A 25,478-nucleotide genomic window follows, 5' to 3' on the forward strand; every position below is an offset into this window, starting at 1 on the left:
GAAAGAAAGAAAGAAAGAGAAAATTTTAAAAGGAAAAGGAAAAAAAAAAGTTCCTTCAGTAATATTTGGTTACGATCCCTAAATAGATCCATTACGAATGCGTCGCAAAGCAGGTCCTACTCTCAGACCAGCAGAAAGCAAAGACTAGTTGTGTGCACGTTCCAAGTCCAGGTCAGCCCTAGGATTCACTGGAGAAGAAAATAAGTGACCATTGTCACATATAAACGAATATACAACAGAAGGTCTACAAATTTCTCCCGGAGTTCATTAGACACCAACTACCACAGGGTGCTGTTATGTACCCCAGCTGGGAGAAAAGAAGTTTTCAAAGAATAACAGATGGGTTTTACCAATACGTTCTCCAAATTTAAACTGCAACATTAGCCAGGAATCCTGATTCATACTACATTACTGAAATTACATATAATAACTATTAACCCCTATCCTTTAAAGGCTTATGTGCATTATATTGTATATATTGTGTAAAATAAATTGTGGAATAATGATTCCCTCATTCATGCTATCAAATATGCTACACTTTAAAAAAAGTATAACTGAAACATGGATGAGATTTTATAAATCCCCAAATCAACCTGCTAATCTTTGAGGAGAATCACAATTTTCAAAATGCATGGTGGTGGGACCAGCAGATGGTGTAATGACTACGTCGCTGGACTCCCATGTAGTCGACCGTGGTTCGAGTCCTGGACCTGGTGGCTTAAATGCACACTGGATGCATGCGCATGCGTGCCCAATATCCTGAGAGAAGAATGGAAGAGAAGGGATTGCGGTGTGGTCATCCCCCTGGAGGGGTGATTTCTCTCTTTCTGTCTCTCTGTTTCTCTCTGTCTTCCTGGAGAGCACACACGCCCTATAGTGAAAATCTCTCATGAAGAAAAAAACAAAAAATTATAAGTGTTGGCAGGAAAAAAAAAAAAAAAGCATGGTGGCAATAGAAAGAGATAACAATGGAAAAAGAGGAAATAGCTTTGGAAGAGACACGGCAGGGTGAGGCTTCCTTAACTAGAGGTCAGGAAACTGGCTGGAAAAGGGACTGCCCACAGAGAAAACAGAAGCAAGCACTTGTTACCCAAGGTCTCTGAGTGGATAAGTCAAATGCAACACAGATGCAACCTGCACCTTGGTTGGGGTAAAGGATGCCATACCAGGTAGCTTGCCAGTATTTCTTTCCAGACATGATGAATCAATAGCAGGTACCACCTTTCTGCAGAGCAGCTTCAATATCTTGGAAGGAAATAGGTTCTCAAGTAGTAGAAACTAGAGTGAAATAGGCGTACCTGTCCCTAGTTACAGATAAGCACAAAGGATTTGGCTTTCAAGACAGTTTGTTTTCCACATAGCAAATAAAAATAGATAAATGAAGGCTGGGGTCTTCTATTACATGTAAATCATGACACAGAAATGATCGATTCTGTGTGAGATTTATTTATTTTTCATTTTATTTTAATTTCTCCCTACAACATTCAAAGGTATTCAAGCAGTGAAAGGATAGCTCTAAAACACAAAATGTCTTTCAGGTAATACATCTAAAATTATTATACTTCCAAACAATAGAAGCAAATACAAAGAATATTTTCTAATACATCAGAAAATAAGAGATTTTTCCATATCTTTTTGGTTAGAGCATGAACAAATTCAAGACTGATCCTTTCATCTTTGAAAATGTACAATGAATAAAATCATTCTCTGATTTTAAAAATTAACTTGAAATTGAGGTTATATAGTTCAGCTACGCCATGACGCTATCATGTTTACTATATATACATATCAGATTTCCGTGACTATAAAATATTTTAATTATTTTTCTATTATCAGGAAGTACTATTAACTAGGATACAAACTACTAAAATAAATAGTTAATTCCAACAACTGATTTTCTCAAATGAGTAGAAAAATTTTTTCTTCTTCCTATCAATAAATATTCTTCAGTATACTGCCACGGTGGTGATTTAAGAATTGACACTCTTGCATAGAACTTTCTATCTCTATTAAGGCTAGCAAGACCATAAGTATTTCTTTATTTAAAGCTAGAAATACAAAAATTAAACCAATACTTAAAATAAAAAATACTTGAACTCAAAAATCAACCAGGGAAAATCTATTTTTATATCAATGAATTGCTGAGTATATTAAATATATTAGAAATAAATCAAACAGAAGTGTTTAAGCACAGCTTAACATGTTTACATGGTGAAGGCTTACAGTTATTATTCATCATTTATTCTAATTATATTGGGCTGAGAGGCAGAATTATGATTGTGGCGCCCTCTGCTGGGTTGTCTACTCACAAAGTCAACCTAGTAACACTGTTAGTGTAATAAAATAAAAAATTTGAGGCATCAAGTGAAAAATCATTTTTTCAATCTACAACCACTTCATGCCAAAGATTGTATCCAAGTTATAATCAATATTTACTTTACTGGAACAGGATTTTATCAATTATCATTAAGTCAAACATCCATAAAGATTTTTTCTTTTAAAATAAAAGGAGCATAAAAAGTCCACCAAACAACATATTTTAATAGGCTTTTTGCTTTGTCACCACACTTCCAATGCTTAACAATACATTTGTGTCTTTAAGATTATATTCATAACAAAACATTTTAATAAATTACTACACCTTAATAAATTATCTGAAATGCATAGTACCAGAGCACCGTGGACTTAAAAAATATTTTTTCAGAGTTTTAAATGTTTGTATATAAATAATGAGATATTATGGGGATAAAACCCACCTCTAAACTCAAAATTGATTTGTGTCACATACACCTTACACACAGAGCCTGAAAGTAATTTTATATAATATTTTTGTCTTACGGTATTTTGTCTGCCACCTGTCACATGAGATCAGGTATAGAATTTTCTACTTTTGGCATCATATCAACACTCAAAAAGTTTTGGATTTTGGAGCATTTGGATTTGAGATTGCCAGGTTAGAGATTCTCAGCATGTATTTTGGTAATTTAATTTTCCTGCCTTTTTAGTTTAATCAAAATAATTTAAGACAATCGGAAAAATCCTCAATAATATTACCTTTGTCATTGAAAAAAAGGTTTTAGAGGAACTCATTTCCAGTAATAATTAATAAATAGCTTCCATTTATAAGCATCAATCTTAGAACACGCAGTGTATTAGGCACTTGCTATACATTATATCCTGGTCCTAAGAAATGAAAAAAAATAAGGTTTCTAGAGATGATATAAATTGCTCAAATGAATTTTAGGGCCAGGATTCAAATGTAAGTGAGTCTCATTCCAAAGTCTCAAACCTTTCCACCAAACAATAGATAGCAGTGAAATATTCAATGTGAAATCTCCCCAATTGTTTAATTCATTTGTTAATACAACAATTCTGGGGGTGTGTGAGACAAGTAGATGGGGAAAAAATGTTAGAGAAAGATAAGATTGTTATTCATGCTTTAAAAAATAATAGACCTTTAGGAAATTAATTTTTTTTAATGCTTCCAGCTAGTGGCCCTATTTCATACTGAGTCATTGGGAACACTACTTGACCTTTATATTACTGAATCAAAAATTCTGTATGTAGGGGCCAGATGGTAGTGCAGCTGTCAGGTGTGATGCTCTGCGAGGCTGATTGCATGGGAAGGCTCCAAGTTCACATCTGGAGTCTCCCTGAGTATGCAGGGTGTGATCCAGGGGTGCTAGGGCTGGGGACAGATTATGGCATTTGGATCCTGTTGGGAGTGCCTGCTCTCTCTCTCTGTCTCTCTCACACTTGAGGAAAAAATAAACATTTTTCTTTAATTCTGCATTTAGCATTCTAGAATCACATTCTGAAATTATGTATGTATAAACCCGATTTAATGATGTTTAAGATTATCCAAGAGCTAAAGAATATCTTTTCAACTACCTTAGTATGCCTTGACCAGTGCTTGTCCAGCCTACAATAGAAACATGAGATATGCAAACGGAAACTAATTTCGGAAGTATAAACATGTACAAAGTAAAAAGTGCATCTGTCAATATCCACAGGAAAATAAAAACTGTATTATTTTAAATACTTCAGAAGGATATTAGACAGTTTTAGATTCCTTAGTGAGAAAATATATAAATCATTTTAAAAATAAAATCAAAAGCTTGCTATAACGTGAACATTAAAAGCAAAGTATTACTTGAATATTACTAGAGATGATTCTGTACAAATCTAACTCATTTTGATAAAGCTGCACTAGTTAGTAAAGTGTGTTAAATACACTCAGACAGTAAGAAGTTGCAGTTCTACACTTAGTTGGAAAAGTGCTTGCACATCTGTATTTACTGCGACATTATTCACAATTGCTAAGACAATGAACCAACCTAAAAATCCACAAACAGATGAATGGATTGGAAAAACGTGATGCATATACTCTATGGAATACTATTCAGTCATAAAAAAAAAAAAGACCCTGGCTTTTGATAGAAAGTGGACAAATATGGAAGATTAACTGCTGAGTGAAGCAAGTCAGGCTATGGAAGAGAGACACTGTATGTCTCTACTTAATATACACCAACTGTCACACTCTGGTAGGAACAGAAAGATTAGAGGATAAAGAAGCATGGAAAATGGTTATAGACACTGGATACAAGTGGGAGAAGGGTGAGAAAGGTGGGAGAGTGTGAGGAAAGATCTTAAGGAGAATAATAGACAAAACATTTATGGGACAGAGAAATGGATTATTGTCTGTTGATGATAACATGTATAGTATCCTCAACTGGACTGGTGTGAAGTTTATTCATGTTAGGAGAATTCACTTTTCAAGTGAGTGATGTATAGAAATACATAAAATAAATTAAAATTAAGAAAAAGAAGTTGCAATTCTAAAACTTCTTTTGAGAAAAAAATTTGAATATTATTTTTACATTTAAATGATCTTATCTTACTGATAACTCACTATATCAGGAGAAATATCCTATGCAAAATACATAAAGGAGTACACATCTTCTATCATGATATAACGTTTAATTCAGTCACAAAAAGATACTCTTTTTTTCTTTTGAGAGGTTTTTGCTATAGGGCACGTGCACTAGCCAGACAGAGATAGAAGACAGAAAGCGAGAAATCACCCCCCCAGGGGGGATGGCCACACCACAATCCCTTCTCCTCCATTCTTGTCTCAGGATCTTGGGCACACACGCACACGCGCCCGGCATGAGTTTTAAGCCACCGGGTCCAGGACGCGAACCGCAGTCAACTACGTGGGAATCCAGGGACATAACCATTACACTAACTGCTGGCCCCACAAAAAGATATTCTTGGCTGATTTCTTTCATCATATAAAACTAATAAGAACTATAAGAATTATTTAAGTGATTTTCTCAATAGAGAAATCCATCACCTCTTCATCAGAGACTGAGATGAAAAGTCAATATATTCAATAATATTTTAATATTTCATCAAACAAAAAGGCTCTGGTACTGAAGTATATTAGCACCAAAGAAAACATGTTCTGGTTTTATTCTATAATGAAAGAGTGAAGAAGGAAGGGATGGCAAAGAAAGCACCCAAAACTCAGTAAAGAAACAGCCCCTCTGTTGGATGACTGAAGTGCAAATGAACATAAGAAACAAAAAGAACAGTACCGGAGAGTCTAGTGTTCTTTCTGACCTACATCCTGTCACACACACGCACACACACAGTGTTAAAGCTGCCATAACACACTTAGTAGGTGCATTGTATACAAGGCTTATTTTCAGCTAAAAACAGTAAGAGTTTCTAATACACACACACACACACACACACACACATTTGTGAGTATGATAAATGCTAGTAAAAAAAACTATAAATTCACTTATTGAAACACTAAATATATTCCTATAGAATGAGCATATAACTTACAAACATTTCCTGTATTGTCAAAGCTGGTAAGAACATCTTCCACATTTAAGGATCCATTATTATGCCTAGAAAGGAATAAGGCATTCTCTTTAATAACTCTGAAATAATAACAATTTTTAATTTATAAGAAAGCTAAAACTGTATGGAAATACCTAATATTAACACTTCCATGTAATATTTTGAAGTGTTTTCTGCCCACTAGAGGGAGAAGGAAAGTAACAGAATATAGTCCTCAGAATATTAAATGTAATGATTAACCTTGATAATTAATCTGTACCTTAAAGTTTTAATGATTTAAAAAAATTTTTTATCTTAGTTACATAAAGGTGAAGTAAAGTAGCCTCTTGAAAGACAAAAATGACCACCTTACACTTAAAGAATTTTAGAGTCAAAAGAAAAATAATCACACACACCTCCCCCAATAACCACATTAAATACATGAATTTCCTCTACAACAGTGAAGCAAATTCGGAATCTCAGGACAAAGTACTGACCAACCTTCAGGAATGCACATTCACAGAAAGGAAGTTCTAAATGACAGTAAGAAAAACTTTTTTATATCGTTTCCCCCTAATTTTAATTCTATTCCCCTTTAATTCTAATCCCTCTTCAGTTGACAGCTCTCTATATATTTGATTTGATACTGATATTTTATTAACACTTATGAAAGATACTGTTCTTTATATACCAGTGAACTCATCATCAATAGTCATAATGTATGTGTTACTTTTCCAGAGAAATAAAATAATTAGTATTAATCTGTTAGAATCTTCTACATTCCTTCCCATATAAAACAGCTATAGTTCTTTAAAATGTTATAATAGTCTACAATAACCATTGATATTTACAAAACTTATTTCAACATCATTACTTGAACCTTGCAATTAAAATTTACCATAAATGATAGTGTTTTAAAATGAGTTGTGTTTCCTCCCCACATTCTTCTGTTGAAGCCCTAACCCCTGTATCTGACATTGTGACTTTATTAGGAAACAAGTCCTTTCAAGGAATAATTAAGTTAAAATGGGGTCATTAGGATGGGCCTAATCCAATACGACTGATGTCTTTGTAAGAAGAGGACCTAGGACACAGAGAGACAAGGGCACGCCTGCACAGAGGAACAATCGAGTGAAGAGGTAGCTAGAGGGTGGCCTCTGCAAGCCAAGAAGAAGGGCCTCAGAAGAAACCAAATCTGCTGACATCTTGATCTTGGCCTACTAGCACCCAGAACTATTAGAAAATAAATGTCTGTTGTTTAAACCACCCAGTCTGTGACTTTGTTTCGGCAGTTTTAGCAAGCTAATATATATAGTATGAGAATACATGTAAATTGTATCAATCTTTTCAGAGAGAATGATCTCTCTATTTCTGTCACAGAGACCCAATTCTTTGATAAGGTGACTAAGTGAAATCGCAAAAAGTTATGTGCAATCTTGACTGGCCAAATAAGCACTGGGCTCCAAAATATAATCTAAAGAATATCATAATCTAAAGTCACCAACTGCAGATAAAATCTGGAACATCATTATATAATGATTCTGTCTTCTGTGTGCATATAGGCTACATGAGGTTATTTACCCTAATATTATGACAAACTATAGTACACACACTGAGATGAAAGAGAACAAAGTATTTAACATCTAAGAAACAAAATGAAGTTATTAAAATGATCAACAATATTAGCATAGAATTAAAAAAAACTTTCCTTAATATAAAATCAATATATGACTCTTCAAATAAAAACAAAAGCGCATAATTAGGACCATCAGGTCACGTGGTGGTTAAGGCACTGAACCATGATTGGAGTCCCCGACCCAAGAAAATCATATTGGGTGCATGTGTGTGTATGCCCAAAATCTGAGAAGAGAACGGAGGAGAAGGTATTGCAGCATGGTCAGTTACCCCAGGGGATAACTTTCCCTCTGTCAGTCTCTCTCCGGCGAGCCCACATGCCCTATCACAAAAACCTAAACAAAAAAAAAAACAAAAAAAAAAGCTCATAATCCTACCATGCAGAGATAACAATTAAAATTCTGGTACACAATCTTCAAAACTTAATTCTATGCATATTTATAACTTTCATTAAAGAACTGAGAACACATGTTCATACTATCTTGCAATCTGTGGTTTGCATTTGAAGTAGTAAATATTTTTCCACATCAATAAGTAATCTCCTATAACATCATTTTAATGATTGCCAAGTTGTTTGATGAATGAGTCTGCACCATAATCTACTGAACCAATAGTTGAGGCTGAATTTTTTTAAAAGAGATTTGTTTTTGTTGTAGGAGGCGTGCACTCACTGGAGACACAAAGAGACAGAAAATGAGAAATCACCCCTGAGGGGGGATGGCCATACCACAATTCCTTCTTCTCCATTTGCCTGTCAGGATTTTAGGTATGCATGTACATATGCCCCATGTAGTTTCAAGCCACTGGGGTCCAGGACTTGAACCACGGTCAACCATGTGGGGATCTAGTGCCTAACCTATTAAGCTACCGGCTGGCCCCAGTGTATGTTGGATTTTAAGATTGTGCCCAGTTTTGTGCTATTATGCATATTACTGCAGTGAACATCTGTGTGGAAAACATCACATTTCTGTTTATGTCCTTAAGATAAACTCCTAAAAGTAAAATTCCTTTATAGATTAGTTTGGGTTTTTTAGATACAGATTCTTGCTATAGGGTACATGCACTCGCTGGAGAGACAGAAAGGCTGCAAGTGAAAAAGTATTTCCCAAGAGGGGTGGCCATGCTGCAATCCCTTCTCCTCCATTATGCTCTCAGGATTTGAGGCACGTGCACACGCGCGCACACGTGTGCGCGCATGCACGCACTTGGTTTGAGTTTTAAGTCACCAGATCCAGAACTCGAACTTCAGTCGACTAAGGCAGAGTCCAGTTACATAACCATTATGCCATCTGCTGGTCCCTGTAGCCTAGTTTCTAAAGAACATCCTTTTCCTTTGTTTTCCTCTCCCTCTCTTTTTTCTCCTCTCCCTCACTCTCTCTCTTTCTCTCACATATGCACTAATTGCGATGAGATAAAAATTCAAAATTAAATCTGAGACAAAAGCAGGAAAAGAGCACACATATTTTGCATAGTGTTAAATACTGATAAAAACTAGGAACAGTAATAACAGAAGTTAAATGTGTATTTTAGTAAAGCACTATTAAAATTTTTTTTTAAAAAAGTGGGTTTCAGGGTTATCATTGAAGCTGAACCTGTCATTCTTTTTATTTTTTTTAGAGAGAATTTTCTATATGGCACATGTGCTCAACCAGAGAGACAGAAACAAAGAAATCACACACACACACACACACACACACACACACACACGGGGTATGGTCACACCTCAATCCCTTCTTCTCCATTCTCCTCTCAGGATCTTAGACACGCACGCACATGCACCCAGCATGAATTTAAATCTGGAGTTAGAACCATGGTTGACTATGTGGGAGGCCAGTGACATAACTGTTATACTATCTGCTGGTCCCTGAACCTCTCATTCTTAAAAGCATTATTTACTGAAGCAAAGAAGTACAACATATCCCCCATGACATTTTCTAAATTGTGTAAGAGTTGGAAAAACAGAAAACCTAATCTTAGACTATGAAGATATTTAGAAAAAACGGAAATCAATTATCTATGAAGTTATTAGGGATTAGAAACTTTAAAAGATAGTATCTCAAGAAAAAACAATGTCAGCAATCATTATCAATAGTATAAGAATTAGCACTAATGATAGGAAAATCTCTGACTGCAAGCAAGGTAAAGATTCAGTTTGATTACATCAAGTTCCCTTCCATTTGTTGCAAATTCAAGGACTGTTCTTTGTTCACTGAGCTAACCGCTTTATTCAAGTTTATAAGGTCTTGTCTAACCTTAATCTTTCAACTACAATATTTACCTAGGTCTTGTCTAGACAATGTGGTTAGATAGAAATAGATAGAAGGAAAGTTTCAAACTTAAAGCCTTACAAAAACTTCAGGCTTAGCATTATACCTGTAATTAATATTATATGACAATGAAATATGCAGAGTAGTTAAAAAAGAAAGAAGGAAAGAAAGAAAGGAAGAAAGAAAGAAGGTTCACTGCTTCTTTCTCCTAGACCCCAAAGCTTTAAATTGTTTCCCAAGCCTTTAATCACCAAAGGCCAGATTCTTCTTCCCAGCATCCATTAATTTTTTTTCATCAAGCACCTAAAGTTATCCTACAAAGAAGGTTCTTTGAGTTTCTTCACTAAAATACCTATGGAGTAAGGACTAAGAAGTGAGTCACTGAGGCAAAAAGCTATTTGAAAAGGGAGGGGAAAACCTGCTAAAGGAAAACAGTTAAGCCTTAAGGTACCAAGAGGTGGCAACTATGTCAAAAGTAAACTTCAGCTATACATATGACACCCAAATCAGAGGCAACAAAAGAAAATATGGATAAATTGGACTTCAGCAAAATTAAAGATGAGGGCCAGCCCGATAACTTCCTAACTGGTTAAGGGAGCTAGATCCCATATGGCCAACCATGGTTTATATACCAGCCCTGGAGTCTTGAAAAACACATCCAGCCCATGTGTGTACATGTCCAATATCCCAATAGGATGGAGAACTAGGGAGAAGGAACTGTGGCCTGACCATACCACACTGGGGAGCGCTTCTCTCCCCCTCCCTCTCTCTCTCTGGTGAGTCAAGTGCTCTTTGGCAATTAAAAAAGTGTGTACATGAAAGGCAATTATTGAGGAAGTGAAAAGGCAATGTACAGGACAGAGAAAACGTTTGCAAATCACATGTTTGAGAAGGGTCTAATATCAAAATATATAAAAAGAACTCTTGTGACTCAACAACAAAAAGATAAACCACCCAATTAAAAAATGGTGAAAAGACCCTAATAGACATTTTTCCAAAGATGTATACGTGGCCAACAAGCACATGAAAAGCACTAACATCATTAGTCACTAGGAGAACACAAATCGAAACCACGGTAAGATGTTATTTCACACCCATTACAATGATCATAATTTTAAATTTTTACTTATTATTATTCTTGCTATTATTTTTAAGTTTGCTACAGGGCACATGTGCTCACCAGAGACAGACAGAGAGATGGAGAGAAAGAAGAAAAGTTAGAAAACAAGCCACCAGATCCAGGACTCAAACTGCCATCTGCCATGTGAGAGTTTAACACTTTAACTACCATGGCATCTGCTGGCTCCATGTCCATAATTTTTTTAAAAGGAAAAATAACAATTATTGGCAAACACAGGAAGAAATTGGCAACTCTCATTCATTCCTAGTAAGGATGTAAAATGTCACTGTGGAAAACATTTTGGCCACTCCTCTAAAAGTTAAATATGGAATTACCACGACTCAGAAATTCTGCTCCTAGGCATATACCCATGAGAATTAAAAGTATGTTTTTACGTAAAAACATATATGAACAGTCATATAGTTAATAGCCAAAAGAAGAAACAGTTCATCAACTGATAAATGGATACACAAAATGTAGTATTAGGCACATAGTGAAACATTATTCAGCCTTTATATAGTACTGCTACATGATACAGATGGATGAAACTTAAAAACATTGTACTACCTGAAAGAAGAAACAGACGGGCCAGTGGCCTAGTGGCTAAAGAAGCCAGATCCCATGTGGCCTACTATGGCTGAATCCCAGCCCAGGCAGCTTGAAGAAGACACCAAATGCATGCACATGCAAGCACAAAATCCTGACAGGATAAAGAAACGGAAGAGAAAGAGATTGTAGCATAACCGCACTTCACTAGGGGTTTGCTTTCCTCCCTCTCCTTCCCTCACTCTCTCTCTCTCTGATGAGCATAAGCACCCTTTGGCAATTAAAACAAAAAATAAAAGGACAAGAAGAAGAAAAGACAATGACAAAAAAAGGACACATATTTTATAGTCTACTTAAATGCAATGTCCAGAACAGACAATCCACAGAAGAAAGACTATAGATTAATGGTTTCCAGGTAGCAGGGGGAGAAGGAAGATGGTTACTGCTAATGGGTATGGGATCTCTTTTTCCTTTTGTTTAAAGGATCATTTTATTTAACTTTATTTATCTATTTTTTAATTTGACCAGAGAGGGATAGAATGAGAGAAAGAGAGAGAGAGAGAGAGGGAAAGTGAGAAAGCAAGCCACAAGTTCTGGGACTCCAACCTCCATGTGGGAACCCAGTGCCCTTAACCAATACACCTCTTGCCAGCCAGCCTCAGGGTATGGGATTTCTTATTAGGTGATAAAAAGTTCTGGAATTAGATAGTGGCAAGACTGTACAACATTGTGAACATATTAAAAAATCATTGAATTATACAATTCAAAATGGTTAAAATGGTGAATTTTATCTTTTTTTTTAAGAGAGATTTTTGCTATAGAGCTCGAGCACTCACCAGAGAGACAGAGACAGACAGAGAGATAGAAAGAGAGAAATCACCCCCAGGGGGATTGCCACACTGCAATCCCTTCTCCTCTAGTCTCCTCTCAGGATTTTGGGCATGCAGGCACACGCATCCAGTGTGTTTTAAGCCACAGGGTCCAGGGCTTGAACCACAGCCAACAACATGGGAATCCAGTGACGTAACCATTTCCCATCTGCTGGTCCTTGAATTTTACCTTTATTAAAAAGAAAATTGCTCTGGGGATCAGCAGTTAGCGTAATGGCTATGTCGCTGGACTCCCACGTAGTCAACAGTGGTTCGAGTCCCAGACCGGTGGCTTAAACTCACGCCGGGCACGTGTGTGTGCGTGCCCAAGATCTCGAGAGGAGAATGGAGGAGAAGGGATTGCGGCATGGCCATCCCCTCTGAGGGGTGATTTCTCGCTTTCTACCTCTCTGTCTCTGTCTGGCAAGCGCACGTGCCCTATAGCAAAAACCTCTCCAAAAAAAAGAAAAAAAAAAGAAGAAAAAGAAAATTGCTCTGAAAAAGTAAGCTATAGAATGCAATAAGCCCAAAAAAACTGAAAAAAAAAAAAAAAAAGGAAAGGTTTTCAAAGGAAAAGGTTTTGGAGAGGTTTTTGCTATAGGGCACATGCACTCACCAAAGGAGGAGAAATACAAAGAGAAGGAAAGTGAGAAATCACCCTGTTAGGGGACTGACATGCGGCAATTGCTTCTCCTCCATTCTCCTCCTGAGATTTTGGGCATGCACACACATGCCCAAATGTGATTTTCAAGCCACCAGGTCTGGGACTTGAATTGTAGTCAGTCATTTGGGAGTCCAGTGCCTTAATTAGTATGCCATCTGCTGGCCCCAAAAGCTATTTAAATACCCACCTCTGTTAATATCACTACTAACACTGGGACCAGCAGTTAGCGTAATGGCTATGTCACTGAACTCTCATGTAGTCAACTGTGGTTCAAGTCCTGGACCCAGTGGTTTAAACTCACGCCGAGTGCGTGAGCGTGCATACCCAAGATCCCGAGAGGAGAATGGAGGAGAGGGAACTGTGGCGTGGCCATCCCCCCTGGGGGGTGATTTCTTGCTTTCTGTCTCTCTGTCTTTCTGGCAAGTGCACACGCCCTATAGCGAAAACCTCTCCAAAAAAAAAAAAAGAAGAAAAAAATCACTATTAACATTAAAACTATGCTTTTAAACATAAGTTCAGTGTTCATATCTGTCTTAAGTACCAGTCTGTGATATACCACATATATAAAGATAACCTGCCATACATCTCATTTCATAAGCAAATCATTCCCATTACTACTTTTTATTTAGTGAACTCTCACAAAGCCATACACTGTTGGTGAGGTGAGCATTTGGTTTGTCTTTTCCTTTTATCAGAGAAGTGATATACAATCTTACTACAACCCATTTGTCATACTAGAAAGATACAACACAAAAAGTCATTCTTGACTTTTTGCCCATTCTAAACTTCCAGGACAAGCCAACAGTCAAAAGCATTAACCTTCTAATTCAGTAATTACCATAGCAACAGTAGTCTTAAAGAAAGGACTCTCAGCTTTCTCTATACCTACTTACAAATGACTAACTTGAGCACTTTGATGGTTCCAAACACAATATATTTTAAAGCATCCAGAATATAAAAATTCCTATGGTTTTGAAATTAAGTAAAAATAGAGGGGTTGGAAACTTCTAGTAGCTACACAGCAAGCTTTATATAAACCTGTATCTTATAGAACAGGAAAAGGGAATTTTTAATGAAAAACTTTTAGTGTAAACATCTGGTATATTTTATTTTTCTGTAATGCATCTAATAACAAGGGCCTTTTCTATAAAGTTCTAAGAAATAGGGACCAGATGGCCTAACGGTTATATGGCTGGACGCCCACATAGTCAACCCGCGCAGTTGGAGTCCTGGACCTGGCAGCTTAAAACTGACCCTGGGGTGTTCGCATTCATCACGCTGCTGTCGCTCTCCAATGCCAGCATCTCCGCTAGCTCACAAGTTCCAGCAGAAGGGTGGTAGGTGAGAAGGTCTCTATACCATGGCTCTTACAAAGCAGACAGCCGGCAAATGCACCATTGGTAAAGCCTCCAGGAAGCAACTGGCTACAAAAGCCGTTCACAAGAGTGCGCCCTCTACTGGAGGATGGAGAAACTTCACCGTTACAGACCCGATACTGTGGCACTCCGTGAAATTAGACGTTATCAGAAAGCCACTGAACTTCTGATTCACAAACTTCCTTTCTGGCGTCTGGTATGAGAAATTGTTCAGGACTTAAAAACAAATCTTCACTTTCACAGCCCAGCTACTGGTGCTTTGCAGGAGACAACTGAGACCTACTTGGTTGGGTTTTTTAAAGATACCAACTTGTGTGCTATCCATGCCAACCATGTTAACAATTATGCCAAAAGACATCCAGCTAGCATGCCACATACCTGGAGAACATGCTTAAAAATCCACTATGATGAAAAACATTTCATTCTCAAAAAAAACATTTTTTTCTTTCTTTTCTTCCTGTTATTAATAGTTCTGAATGTTAGATATTTTTTCCCCATGGGGCCAAAAGGTATCAAAGTATATGACTGCAAGTAGAAAACGGAACAGAGACACCAGTAGTTGGCATAAGGGCTATGTCGCAGGCCTCCCATGTAGTCAACCACAGTTTGAATCCCAGACCTGGTGGCTTAAAGTCACGCCGGGCACGTGTGTGTGCATGCCCAAGATCCCAAGAGGAGGATGAAGGGAAAGGGATTGTGGCGTGGCCATCCCCCCTGGGGTGGGGGGTGATTTCTCGTTTTTTGTCTCTCTGTCTTTCTGTAGAGCGCACATGCACTATAGCAAAAACCTCTCCAAAAAAAGAAAGAGAAAGAAAAAAAAAAAGAAAATAGGGGACAGAGGGACCAGCTGTTAGCGTAATGGCTATGTCGCTGGACTCCCAACGTAGTCAACCGTGGTTCATGTACCGGACCTGGTGGCTTAAAACTCACTCCGGGCGCATGTGCGTGCATGCCCAAGATCCCGAGAGGAGAATGGAGGAGCGGCGTGGCCATCCCCCGTAGGGGGGTGATTTCTCACTTTCTGCCTCTCTGTTTCTGTCTCTCTGTCTGTCTGTCTGTCTGGCAAGAGCACACGCCCTATAGCAAAAACCTCTCCTCCCCCCCCCAAAAAAAATAGGGGACAGAAATCAAGTGTTAGCAGTTTCTCCATTTTTCATTTGTGTAGATATTTAATATAAATGTAGGGGTGTAAGGCATTAATGCAAGTCAAAATGTTTTGGTGAAAAAGTCTCAGCAGTTCAATTTTATAACAACTATAAATAAACCTGTTAAATTTTTCTGGACAATGCCAGCATTTTAATTTTTAAAAAACAAGTAAATTTCTTATTGACAACAACAACAACAAAAAACTCACCCTGGGCGAGCATGCATGCGTGCATGACCAAAATCTCAAGAGAAGAATGAAGGAGAAAGGATTGTGGCATGGCCATGGGTGATTTCTCACTTTCTATCTCTCCGTCTTTATCTCTCTGGTGAGAGTACATGCCCCAAAGCAAAAATCTCTCTTAAGAAAAATAAGTTCTAAGAAATAAAGTACCAGAAAAACAAGACTGTCAAGGGAAATATAGGAGCCATATCCTGCATTTTAATTTCCTAACTTTTAATAATTACTTTGAAACAAAAAGCTGACCATACTCAGGTATACAAAAAAGATAATTGATCTTGGGAATTTCATAACCTAACTTTTACACTGTCCAGATGTTTGCTTCTGATGAAAAGTCACTAGGGGAAATTCTTTATTTCTGTAAGTATATAAGACTAAAAGAAGATAATAATCACAAGACCAGCAGGTGCCATGGTGGTTGCGACAGCAGACTCCCATGTGGCCAACTGCAGTTCAAGTCCCAGACTGGTGACTTGCTTTCTCACTTTCCCTCTTTCTCTCTCTCTCTCAGATATATTGGTGTAAGTATTAATTACTGTGCGTATATCATCTATATTCAGTTATGCCTGGTGATCTTAGGTGGTAAGAACAGAGAAAGTAAAAATATGATTTATATCTATGATCCATAAAATCCCAAATGCTTCGCTCTTTATTAGAACCCACAGCAGAGCAAACATACAACATGTATTGATGATCGTTCCACTCCTTAGAGACTATAATGGCTTTCTCAGTAGCCTCAGATGATTTTGTCTTGCATTGTCTCATCTCATACAAGTTCTAGTGCCTTTATCATCATCTGGAATAATTTCTTCCTTATTCTCATAACTTTCAAATAATTCTAGCTATAGTTTAAACTCCTGCTCTTCAGGCCAGCCAAGGGAGCACTGCAGAATGAAGACCCTGTTGATAGTGTGAGGATCTCTTTGTCTCTCTCTTTCTCAGGAAATAAACAAATTTAAAACAAAAAACAAAAAGCAAAACAACAAAAAACTCCTGCTCCTCACAGACTTCCAAATGTCACTCCTACTTCTAAACTTGTAAGTATGAAATTAGAAATTAACTATGCACTGCCTGGTGAGAGTTCTTGGATTAGACAATTAACTTGCTTATTTACCATCTCTATTATTTAACTTTTCATATATTTAAGCTCTTTGAGGACAGTATATCATATTTCTTTCTCTTTATCTATATAGAAATTGCTAGTAAGTATTTAATAGTTTAAATTTACTTAAAACTATTCTTCACTTTTTTTAGTCATCCTTGTGTTAGTTTAACAAACATAAAAAAATAGAGAGGAGGGACCAGCAGGTGGCATGGCAGTTAAGGTGCGGGACTCCCACATGGCCTACGGTATTTCAAGTCCTAGGACCTAATGGCTTGTTTTCTCACTTTCTCCCTCTCTCTCTCTCTCTCTCCCTCTCTTTGTCTCTCTCTCTGGTGAGCAAACCTGCCCTATAGCAACTTTTAAAAATATAATACTAATAAATAAAAAATTTTTATAGAGATTTTTGCTATAGGGTACATGTGCTTACCAGAGAAACAGGGAGACAGAAAGTGAGAAATTACCCCCCAGGGGGGAATGGGCACACTGCAATCTCTTCTCTTCCATTCTGCTCTCAGGATTTTGGGCATGCTAGCACATGTACCTGGTATGAGTTTTAAGCCTCCAGGTTCAGGAATCGAACCATGGTTGACTACGTGGGAGTCCAGTGACAACCATTATGCCACCTGCTGGTCCAAAAAAATAAATAAAGTCATTTTTTAAAAAATTTAAATATAGAGGAAGATGATGATACCCCACTTCATTTCAAAATTATATTGTAAACCATGATTTCTGGCTATTCTAAGTGATTAAAAAAAAAAAAGAAAGAAAGAAAAGAAAAGAGAAAGAAAAACCTGGGACCAACAGATGGCATAATGGTAGTCCACTGTGGTTTGAGTCCCAGACCCAGAGGCTTAAAATTCACACTGGGCATGTGTGCATGCATGCCCACCCAAAATCCCAAGAGGAGAATGGAGGGGATGGAATTGCAGCATGGCCAGCCACACTAGGGGGTGATTTCTCGCTCTCTGGCTTTCTCTCCAGAAAGTACACACATCCTATAGCAAAATCTCTCCCAAAAAAAGAAAAAACTGTAAAATGTTCACAACCCAAATAATACTAAAGAAAATAATGTTAACTTAAAAAATGTCATGGAAAATAGGTTGAGAAAAGAGTCAGTATGAACTATTAAAGGAAGAATAGAAATCTACATTGAGCAGATAACAGAAAACAAACAAAAAATGCTAAATGTGTAAGAAATCAATATGAACAAAATTGGCAATAGAAAGGAATGAGCTATTCTTGGCAGAAGTCTTCAACAATTCCAGTAATTTGAGGGAGTCCCTTTACCATAACAAGATTATGAAGGAAGAGATGCAACTGTCATAATCAATAAAAAAATTAGCTCATCTAGGCCTCCGTTCTTTCCCCTGTGAAATGAAGGACGGATACACAAGTGCCTTAGAAGGCAGGATAGCAAAGTATAGGCTGTGACTGTCATTCTGAAGAGCTTGCCAATAGGGATAGCTTGGTAAATGGTACTTCAAACTCACTGTATTTTTTGGTAACCTATGAATCTATAATGATTTCAAAATAAAAGTATTTTTTAAAGTACAGGCTCTATAGAACCAGACCACCTGGATTTGAACACAGGCACAGACACTTACTAGCCCATTCCTCAACAGTGTTCTTATACTCTCTGTACTTCACGTTCCTCATCTGTATAAGGAGGATAATAACGGTAATGGTAAGTTGCTGTGTAGATTAAATAAGCTAACATATGGAAACCACTCAAAAAAGTACTTGTCACCTGGTAGACACACAATTATCTACCATTATTGATGTTATTACCATTTAAAAAATGTATTCTAAGATCACATTCAGCTCTAGAATTCTGTCTGTCTAAGTTACTGCTATTTTTACACTAATAATATGGAAAAATATTAACTAGTTTGCAAAAAGAGAAAAAAATCTTGGCAGACATTGAGGCCAAAATCTTAGCTCAGATACTTGTCTTCTCTTCTTATCTTGGGATTCAGTGCCATATTTATACAGATATACGTGTACTTATTCTTTCAAAATGAATATACCACAAAGAATCATGCTGTTGGAGCGGTAGGTATCTCAACCTACCCTATAGTCTGGGCTCCAGATAATGCTATGTCAGGATCATCTCCATTGGGTGGATAACCATGACTTATTTGAAAGACCTCAAGAATAGAATATTTCACATTTTCCCTGGCTAACCTTTACCGGGCTTTAGAGATGTTAGGAAATGATTCTTGCTACAATTACACTTATTGCCTCTTGTCACCAAAGGATGTAGAAGGTAAGTTTTGAACTGGATCACTCAGTTTGTCCTTCTCTTTAATTTCCTTACACATACTATCTTTCTATTAGTGTAATCATCTTCATTCCTACTTCATGGGTTTATTGTAAGGATTATATGAAATAGAATACATCAAAGCACCAAGCTCTGAACATAATAAGCATTTAATGCACTTTTCTTCCTAATCAAGGACTAAACTGATTATTCCTACTAGATGTAAGGCATTTGGGGTATTCTAATTAGAGTCTTATAACGAATGTATAGGCAAGCTCTTAAATCCCTAAATCTGTATCTTTTACTGGGCATTGTCAATTAAACAATACTATAAAACCAGATACTAATAGTTCTTCCCAAATTTTAGACTATCATGGCATCTTTTAAAGCTTACATATTTTAGATTAAAATAGTTTAAGAAATACAGACTATAAATAGACATTCTTTGTGAACATTTTTTCCTAAAATGATTCCTAGCCTCACTTAAACCCTATTCAGTCACATTTCCACTTAAAATGTTTTTTGCTCTTCTTACAGTTACTGTAAATGTGCTCCTCCCTCCCTTTCAAAATGTGAAATCCTGTCAGAAAAGGCAGATTTTGTAAAATCAAACACCTACAGTAATATTGCCACATGCCAGAATATAACCTAGAGAAAATTAATTCAGTAAAAGTGGTATCTTATTACTTCAGTTTGCAACTCTCTAGTCTCCCTTCTAATGATTTTTAAAGCTGAAACAGTCTATATCTTCTCACAATGTCAGTGTTTCCAGATGAATCTTCTCTTCCTATTCTTAACATTCTATTCTGAAAGTGACAAAACATGAATAAAAAAATACCAAAACTTGATTTTTCAGAAAAGTACCACTTGGAGAGTAGTTTGAAAAAATTCTGTTTTCACTTTCTTCCTTCTTTGCCCCAAAGGAACCTGGCTTTTTGTCATAGTCAGATGTTATGAGAGAGTAGTTAAATGAATCCTTCCATCTGCAACACATTTTATCCTCAATGCCACTATACTTCTGAGGACTTTTATTCTTTATTCTGACAAAACAGCAGGACCCAGTTGAAGTAGCATTATTTTCTAATACAAGGTTGCAAATCAGATTCTTAATAGTTTTTCTTCTACAAGAGAAAACTAGTTTAGAAAATATTAACTAGAATAATGGTTACCTTAAGGAGATACTGTATTCAGGATAAAAGATGCTTGTATATTGCACCCATGCATCAACCTCCTCTTCATTTTTCCTTTTTCTGGCTTCTGTTACTGAAAACAGATTAAATGACTCAAATCTTCTTACAGACACATGTCGCAGACAATCATCCAGGTGTTTTCGCTTCAGAACCTTTGAAATAAAAGCAAATATTGTTGTCATTTTTATAAATGTATCATGTTAAATGTTCAAAATGTAAGTGCTAAGGGGATGTTTTCACTTCCAGTATATCAGATTTGATCATTTAGACCAATTTTTTACTGGAGACAACTAGGAAAGATGGGTAAAATATTTTAAAATTTTACTTAAAGATACCAGAGTAGGTATGGTCATTAAAGTGCTAGGTCCCACATGGCTGACTGGGTGGTTTGAATCCCAAATCTGGTAGGTTGAAAAACATGCTGGGCATGTGGGCATAAGAGCCCCAAATCCCAAAAACAAGGGAGAAATGGAGGAGAAATGAAAGTGGCATGACCATCCCCCGTAGGGAGTGTTTTCTCTCTCTCTCTCTCTCTCTCTCTCTCTCTCTCTCCACATTGAGTACATGTACTCTCTGGCAAATTAAAGACATCAGAGAGCAAAGACAGTGAAGATTAACCAGTCTGATATCTTAAAAAGGAGACAAGCCTAAAGAGCTGAGTTGAAAATAAAAGGCTAGAAAAAGTCATTTCATGCAAATAGAAACAGACAAAAATAAATGCAGGAGTCACTACTAATATCAGACAAAATAAACTTCAAGATAAAAACTGTAAAAAGAAACAAAGAAGGACACAATATAGTATTAAAAGGATTAATTCACCAAGAAAATAAAGCAATTATAAATATTTGTGCACCTAACACCAGGACACCCAAATATGTGAAAGAAAATCTGTTAGATCTAAATAAAGAGATAGATTGAAATACACCAATTGTTGGATAGTTCAACATCCCACTGTCACCACTGGACAAGGCATCTAGACAAAAAATAAACAAAGACTCACAGAAGCTAAATGATAACATAAACCAAATGGAACTGGCAAACATTTATAGAACACTTCACCCAACAACTACAAAACACACACGTTTCTCAGACCCACATGGAACATTTTTGAAAACTGACCACATAATTAGGCACCAAAAAAGTCTTTAAAAACTTGAAAGTATGGGGGCCAGCAGGTGGCATGGTGGTTGAGCTGCTGGACTCCCATATGGCCAACTGCAGTACGAATCCCACACTACGCATCTTACTTTCTCACTTTCCCACTTTCTCTCTTTCCTTCTCTCTGGTGAGCATTTGTGTCCTGTAGCAAATTAAAATAATAACAATAATAAATAAAATAAAAGAAATGATTCTTTAAAAAGTATAGAATCTGTATCTAGCAACTTTTCTGACTATAATGAGATTAAACTAGAAATCAACAACAGAGGAGACTTCAAAACTACACAAAAACATGGAAATTAAACAATTTACTTCTGAATGACTTCAAAACTATTGAAAATTAAGACTGAAATAAAAATTATTGAACCAATGATAATGAATACATAATTCTCTATAATCTTGGGGACACTGTGAAAGCAGTCCTAAGAGGGAAGTTTATAGCAATTAGTACTCTTAAGAAAAAAGAAAAAAAACAGAAAATAGGAGATAAACAGCCTTATTTAATAATACATCTCAAGAAACCAGAACAGGGACCAGCAGTTAGCATAATAACTATGTCGCTGGACTCCCACATAGTCGACCGTGGTTCGCGTCCCGGACCCGGTGGCTTAAAACTCACGCCGGGCGTGTGTGGAGGAAAAGGGTTTGCGACGTGGCCATCTGCCCTGGGGGGTGATTTCTCCCTTTCTGCCAATCTGTCTCTCTCTGTCTGGCGAGCGCACGCGCCCTACACAAAAACCTCTCAAAAAAAATAAATAAATAAATAAGAAGAAAATAAAATAAGAAAAAAAAAGAAACCAGAACAACAACAACAAATCCCAAAAGTACTAGAAAAAAAGGAGTAATAAAGATTAGAGAAGTAAAAGAAACTGAGAATTAAAGATCAATACAAATAAATCAATGAAATAAAAAGCTAGTTTTTTTGAGAAGACAAAGTAGACAAACCTTTAGCTACATCAGCCAAAACAGAGAAAGAAACCAGATAAATAAAATCAGTAATTAAAAAAGACAATACTATGACAGATATCACGGAAATGCAAAAGATTGTAAGAGAATCCTACAAAAGACTAAATACGAACAAATTAGAAAACCTAGATGAACAAATTTCTGAACACATACAATAAGCGTAGATTGAACTAGGAAGAAATAGAAGGCTTGGCAAGATCAATAACAAGCAATGAGACTGATTTAGTAATAAACAGTCTTCCAACAAGGAAAAACCCAGGTCCCAATGGCTTCCCTTCTGAACTCTATAAAACTTTCAAAGAATTAACCCCAATTCTCCCTTTTTTTTTTTTTTTTTTTTTTTTTTTTATTGGCCACATGCACCCCCACGAGCGAGCAGAAAGTGAGAAATCACAACCCCCTGGGGGGGGATGGCCACGCCACAATCCCTTCTCCTCCATTCTCCTCTCGGGATCTTGGGCACGTACGTACACGCACCCAGCATGAGTTTAAGCTGACAAAGCCATTACGCCAACTGCTGGTCCCCCCAATTCTCCATTTCTAAAGAGCCAAATGGGAGGAACCCTCCCAAACTCATTCTATGAAGCCTTCATCACCTTGATAAAACAAAAAGATAACTACAGATCTTCATCCCTGATGAATACAGATGCAAAAATCCTCACCAAAATGTTAGCAAATTGAATCCTACAGTACATTAAGAAGATTATACACCATGACCAAGTAGGCTTTATCTCAGGGATGCAAGGATAATTTGACATGCTCAAAACAATAATAGATCACATTAACGGAAGAAAACATTAAAACCATATGATCGGGACCAGCAGATGATGTAATGGTTATGTCACTGGACTCCCAAGTAGTCTACTACAATTCGAATCCTAGACCTGGTGGCTTAAAACACACTGGACATGCCCCAAATCCCGAGAGCAGACTGGAGGAGAAGGGACTGTGGAATGGCCATTCCCCCTGGGGGGTGATTTCTCACTTTCTGTCTCTCTGTCTCTCCTTGTTCTCTCTGTGTCTCCAGAGAGCACATGTACCTATAGCAAAAATCTCTCAAAAAAAAAAAAAAGAAAAAGATTATATCATTATTGCAAAAAATGCATTTGATAAAATGCAGCATGCCTTCATGGTTCTGTGAAATAACGCAATTTAAAGTAATACATTTTAATAAGACTCTCAACAAAATAGATATAAAAGGTACATTTCTCAGTATAATATAAGCTATATGTGACAAACTCCTAACTAACATAATAGCGATGGGGGAGCAACCGAAAGCTTTATCACTAAAAACTAAAACACAAGGTTTTTCACTTTTTTTTTCCCCATGGAGAGATTTTTGCTATAGAGTGCTTGCACTTACAGGAGAAACAGACAGACAGAAAGTGAGAAGTCACTCCCCAGGAGGAATGACCACCCCTCAATCCCTTCTCCTCCATTCTCCTCTCAGGATTTTGGGCATGTATACACATATACCCAGCATGAGTTTCAAGCCTCCAGGTCCAGGACTCAAACCGGTCAGCCATGTGGGAGTCTAGGAATATAACCATTGTGCCATCTACTGGCCCCAGGTTGTCCACTTTCTACGTGCCTTTTAAACATAGTACTAGAAGTCCTAAATAACACAATAAAGCAATCAGATTAAATAAAAGGCATTCAAATAGGAAAGAAGTAAAATTGTCACGATTTGCAGATGGCATGATTATATACAGAGAAAATTCAAAAGAATTCATGAAAAAAATTCCTAGGAGTGGATGAATAAATTCAGTAAAGTAGCAGAAAACAAAATCAATAAGCAAAAATCTATAGCGTTTTAAACACCAACAATGAGCAGACTCAGGCAGAACTGAAGAAAACAATCTCATTTAAAATAGACACCAGGACCAGCAGTTGGCATAACGGCTATGTCGCTGGATGTAGTCAACCGGATCCAGTGGCTTAAACTCACGCCGGGTGCATGTGCGTGCGTGCCCAAGATTCCAAAAGGAGAATGGAGGAGAAGGAATTCCAGCGTAGCCATCCCCCCTTGGGGGTGATTTCTCACTTTCTGTCTCTCTGTCTCTGTCTTTCTGTGAGCACACGCGCCCTATAGCAAAAAAAAAAAAAAAATCGGGGTCCAGGCCCAGATGGCTGACTGCAGTTTGGTCCTGGACCTAGTGATTTCAAACTTAGACCAAGCACGTGTGTATGCCTAAAATCACGAGAGAACAGTGAAGGGATTGTGGTATGGCCATCCCCCTTGGGAGTGATTTCTCACTTGCCATCTCTGTCTCTCTGGCAAACCCACACACTGTATAGCAAAAAACCTCTCAAAAAAAAAAAATTGTAGGAATAAGCCTTTCCAAAGATGTGAAAGACCTCCATGAAGAAAACTATGAAAAACTGGAAAAATAAATTGAATATGATATAGAAAAATAGGCATCTTCTGTTCTTGGGTTAGAAGAATATAATTAAAATGTCAATTTGCAGGATTCAATGTAATTCTTTTTCTTTTTTTTTTTTTTTTTTTGAGAGGTTTTCGCTATAGGGCGCATGCGCTCGCCAGACAGACAGAGAGAGACTTAGAGACAGAAAGTGAGAAATCACCCCCCAGGGGGGATGGTCACGCCGCAATCCCTTCTCCTCCATTCTCCTCTCGGGATCTTGGGCACGCACGCACACGCGACTGGCGTGAGTTTTAAGCCACCGGGTCCAGGACGCGAACCGCGGTTGACTACGTGGGAGTCCAGCGACATAGCCATTACGCTAACTGCTGGTTCCCCAGGATTCAATGTAATTCTGATCAAATTATCAGCAACATTCTTCATAGAAAAAATAATCAAGAAATTTGTCTGGAAACATAGAAGACCCTGTATTACCAAGGCAATATTGTGCAAAAAGAATAAAGTAGGAAGCATCTCACTACTCGACTTCAAAACATTTGCAAAGCTGTGACAGTCAAAACAGCATAGCACTGGCACAAAAACAGACAGGTAAACCAATAGAACAGAAAATCCAGAAATAAACTCACTATCCAACTTTAAAACATAAATAAAATGAAGTGATATTTAGCTCTGTGAAATAATGCATTTTAAGTAATCAGAGA

At 37.2% G+C, this 25,478-nt stretch overlaps 1 protein-coding gene across 2 annotated transcripts in view; it reads right to left on the reverse strand.

The window, feature by feature from the left end:
* Positions 1–25,478, reverse strand: part of CAMKMT (calmodulin-lysine N-methyltransferase) — a 461,851-nt gene that overhangs the window by 431,472 nt on the left and 4,901 nt on the right. For both annotated transcript variants that reach the window (XM_006159898.3, XM_014592146.2), the window contains exons 2-3: positions 20,249–20,421; positions 5,857–5,921 (exon numbers count right to left, since the gene is read on the reverse strand). In XM_006159898.3, the coding sequence (XP_006159960.1) occupies positions 5,857–5,921; positions 20,249–20,421 (238 nt within the window). The remainder of the gene's footprint in view (positions 1–5,856; positions 5,922–20,248; positions 20,422–25,478) is intronic.

The sequence above is a fragment of the Tupaia chinensis genome, unplaced genomic scaffold (genome assembly GCF_000334495.1).
Source record: "Tupaia chinensis unplaced genomic scaffold, TupChi_1.0 Scaffold000661_1, whole genome shotgun sequence".
NCBI lineage: Eukaryota > Metazoa > Chordata > Mammalia > Scandentia > Tupaiidae > Tupaia > Tupaia belangeri.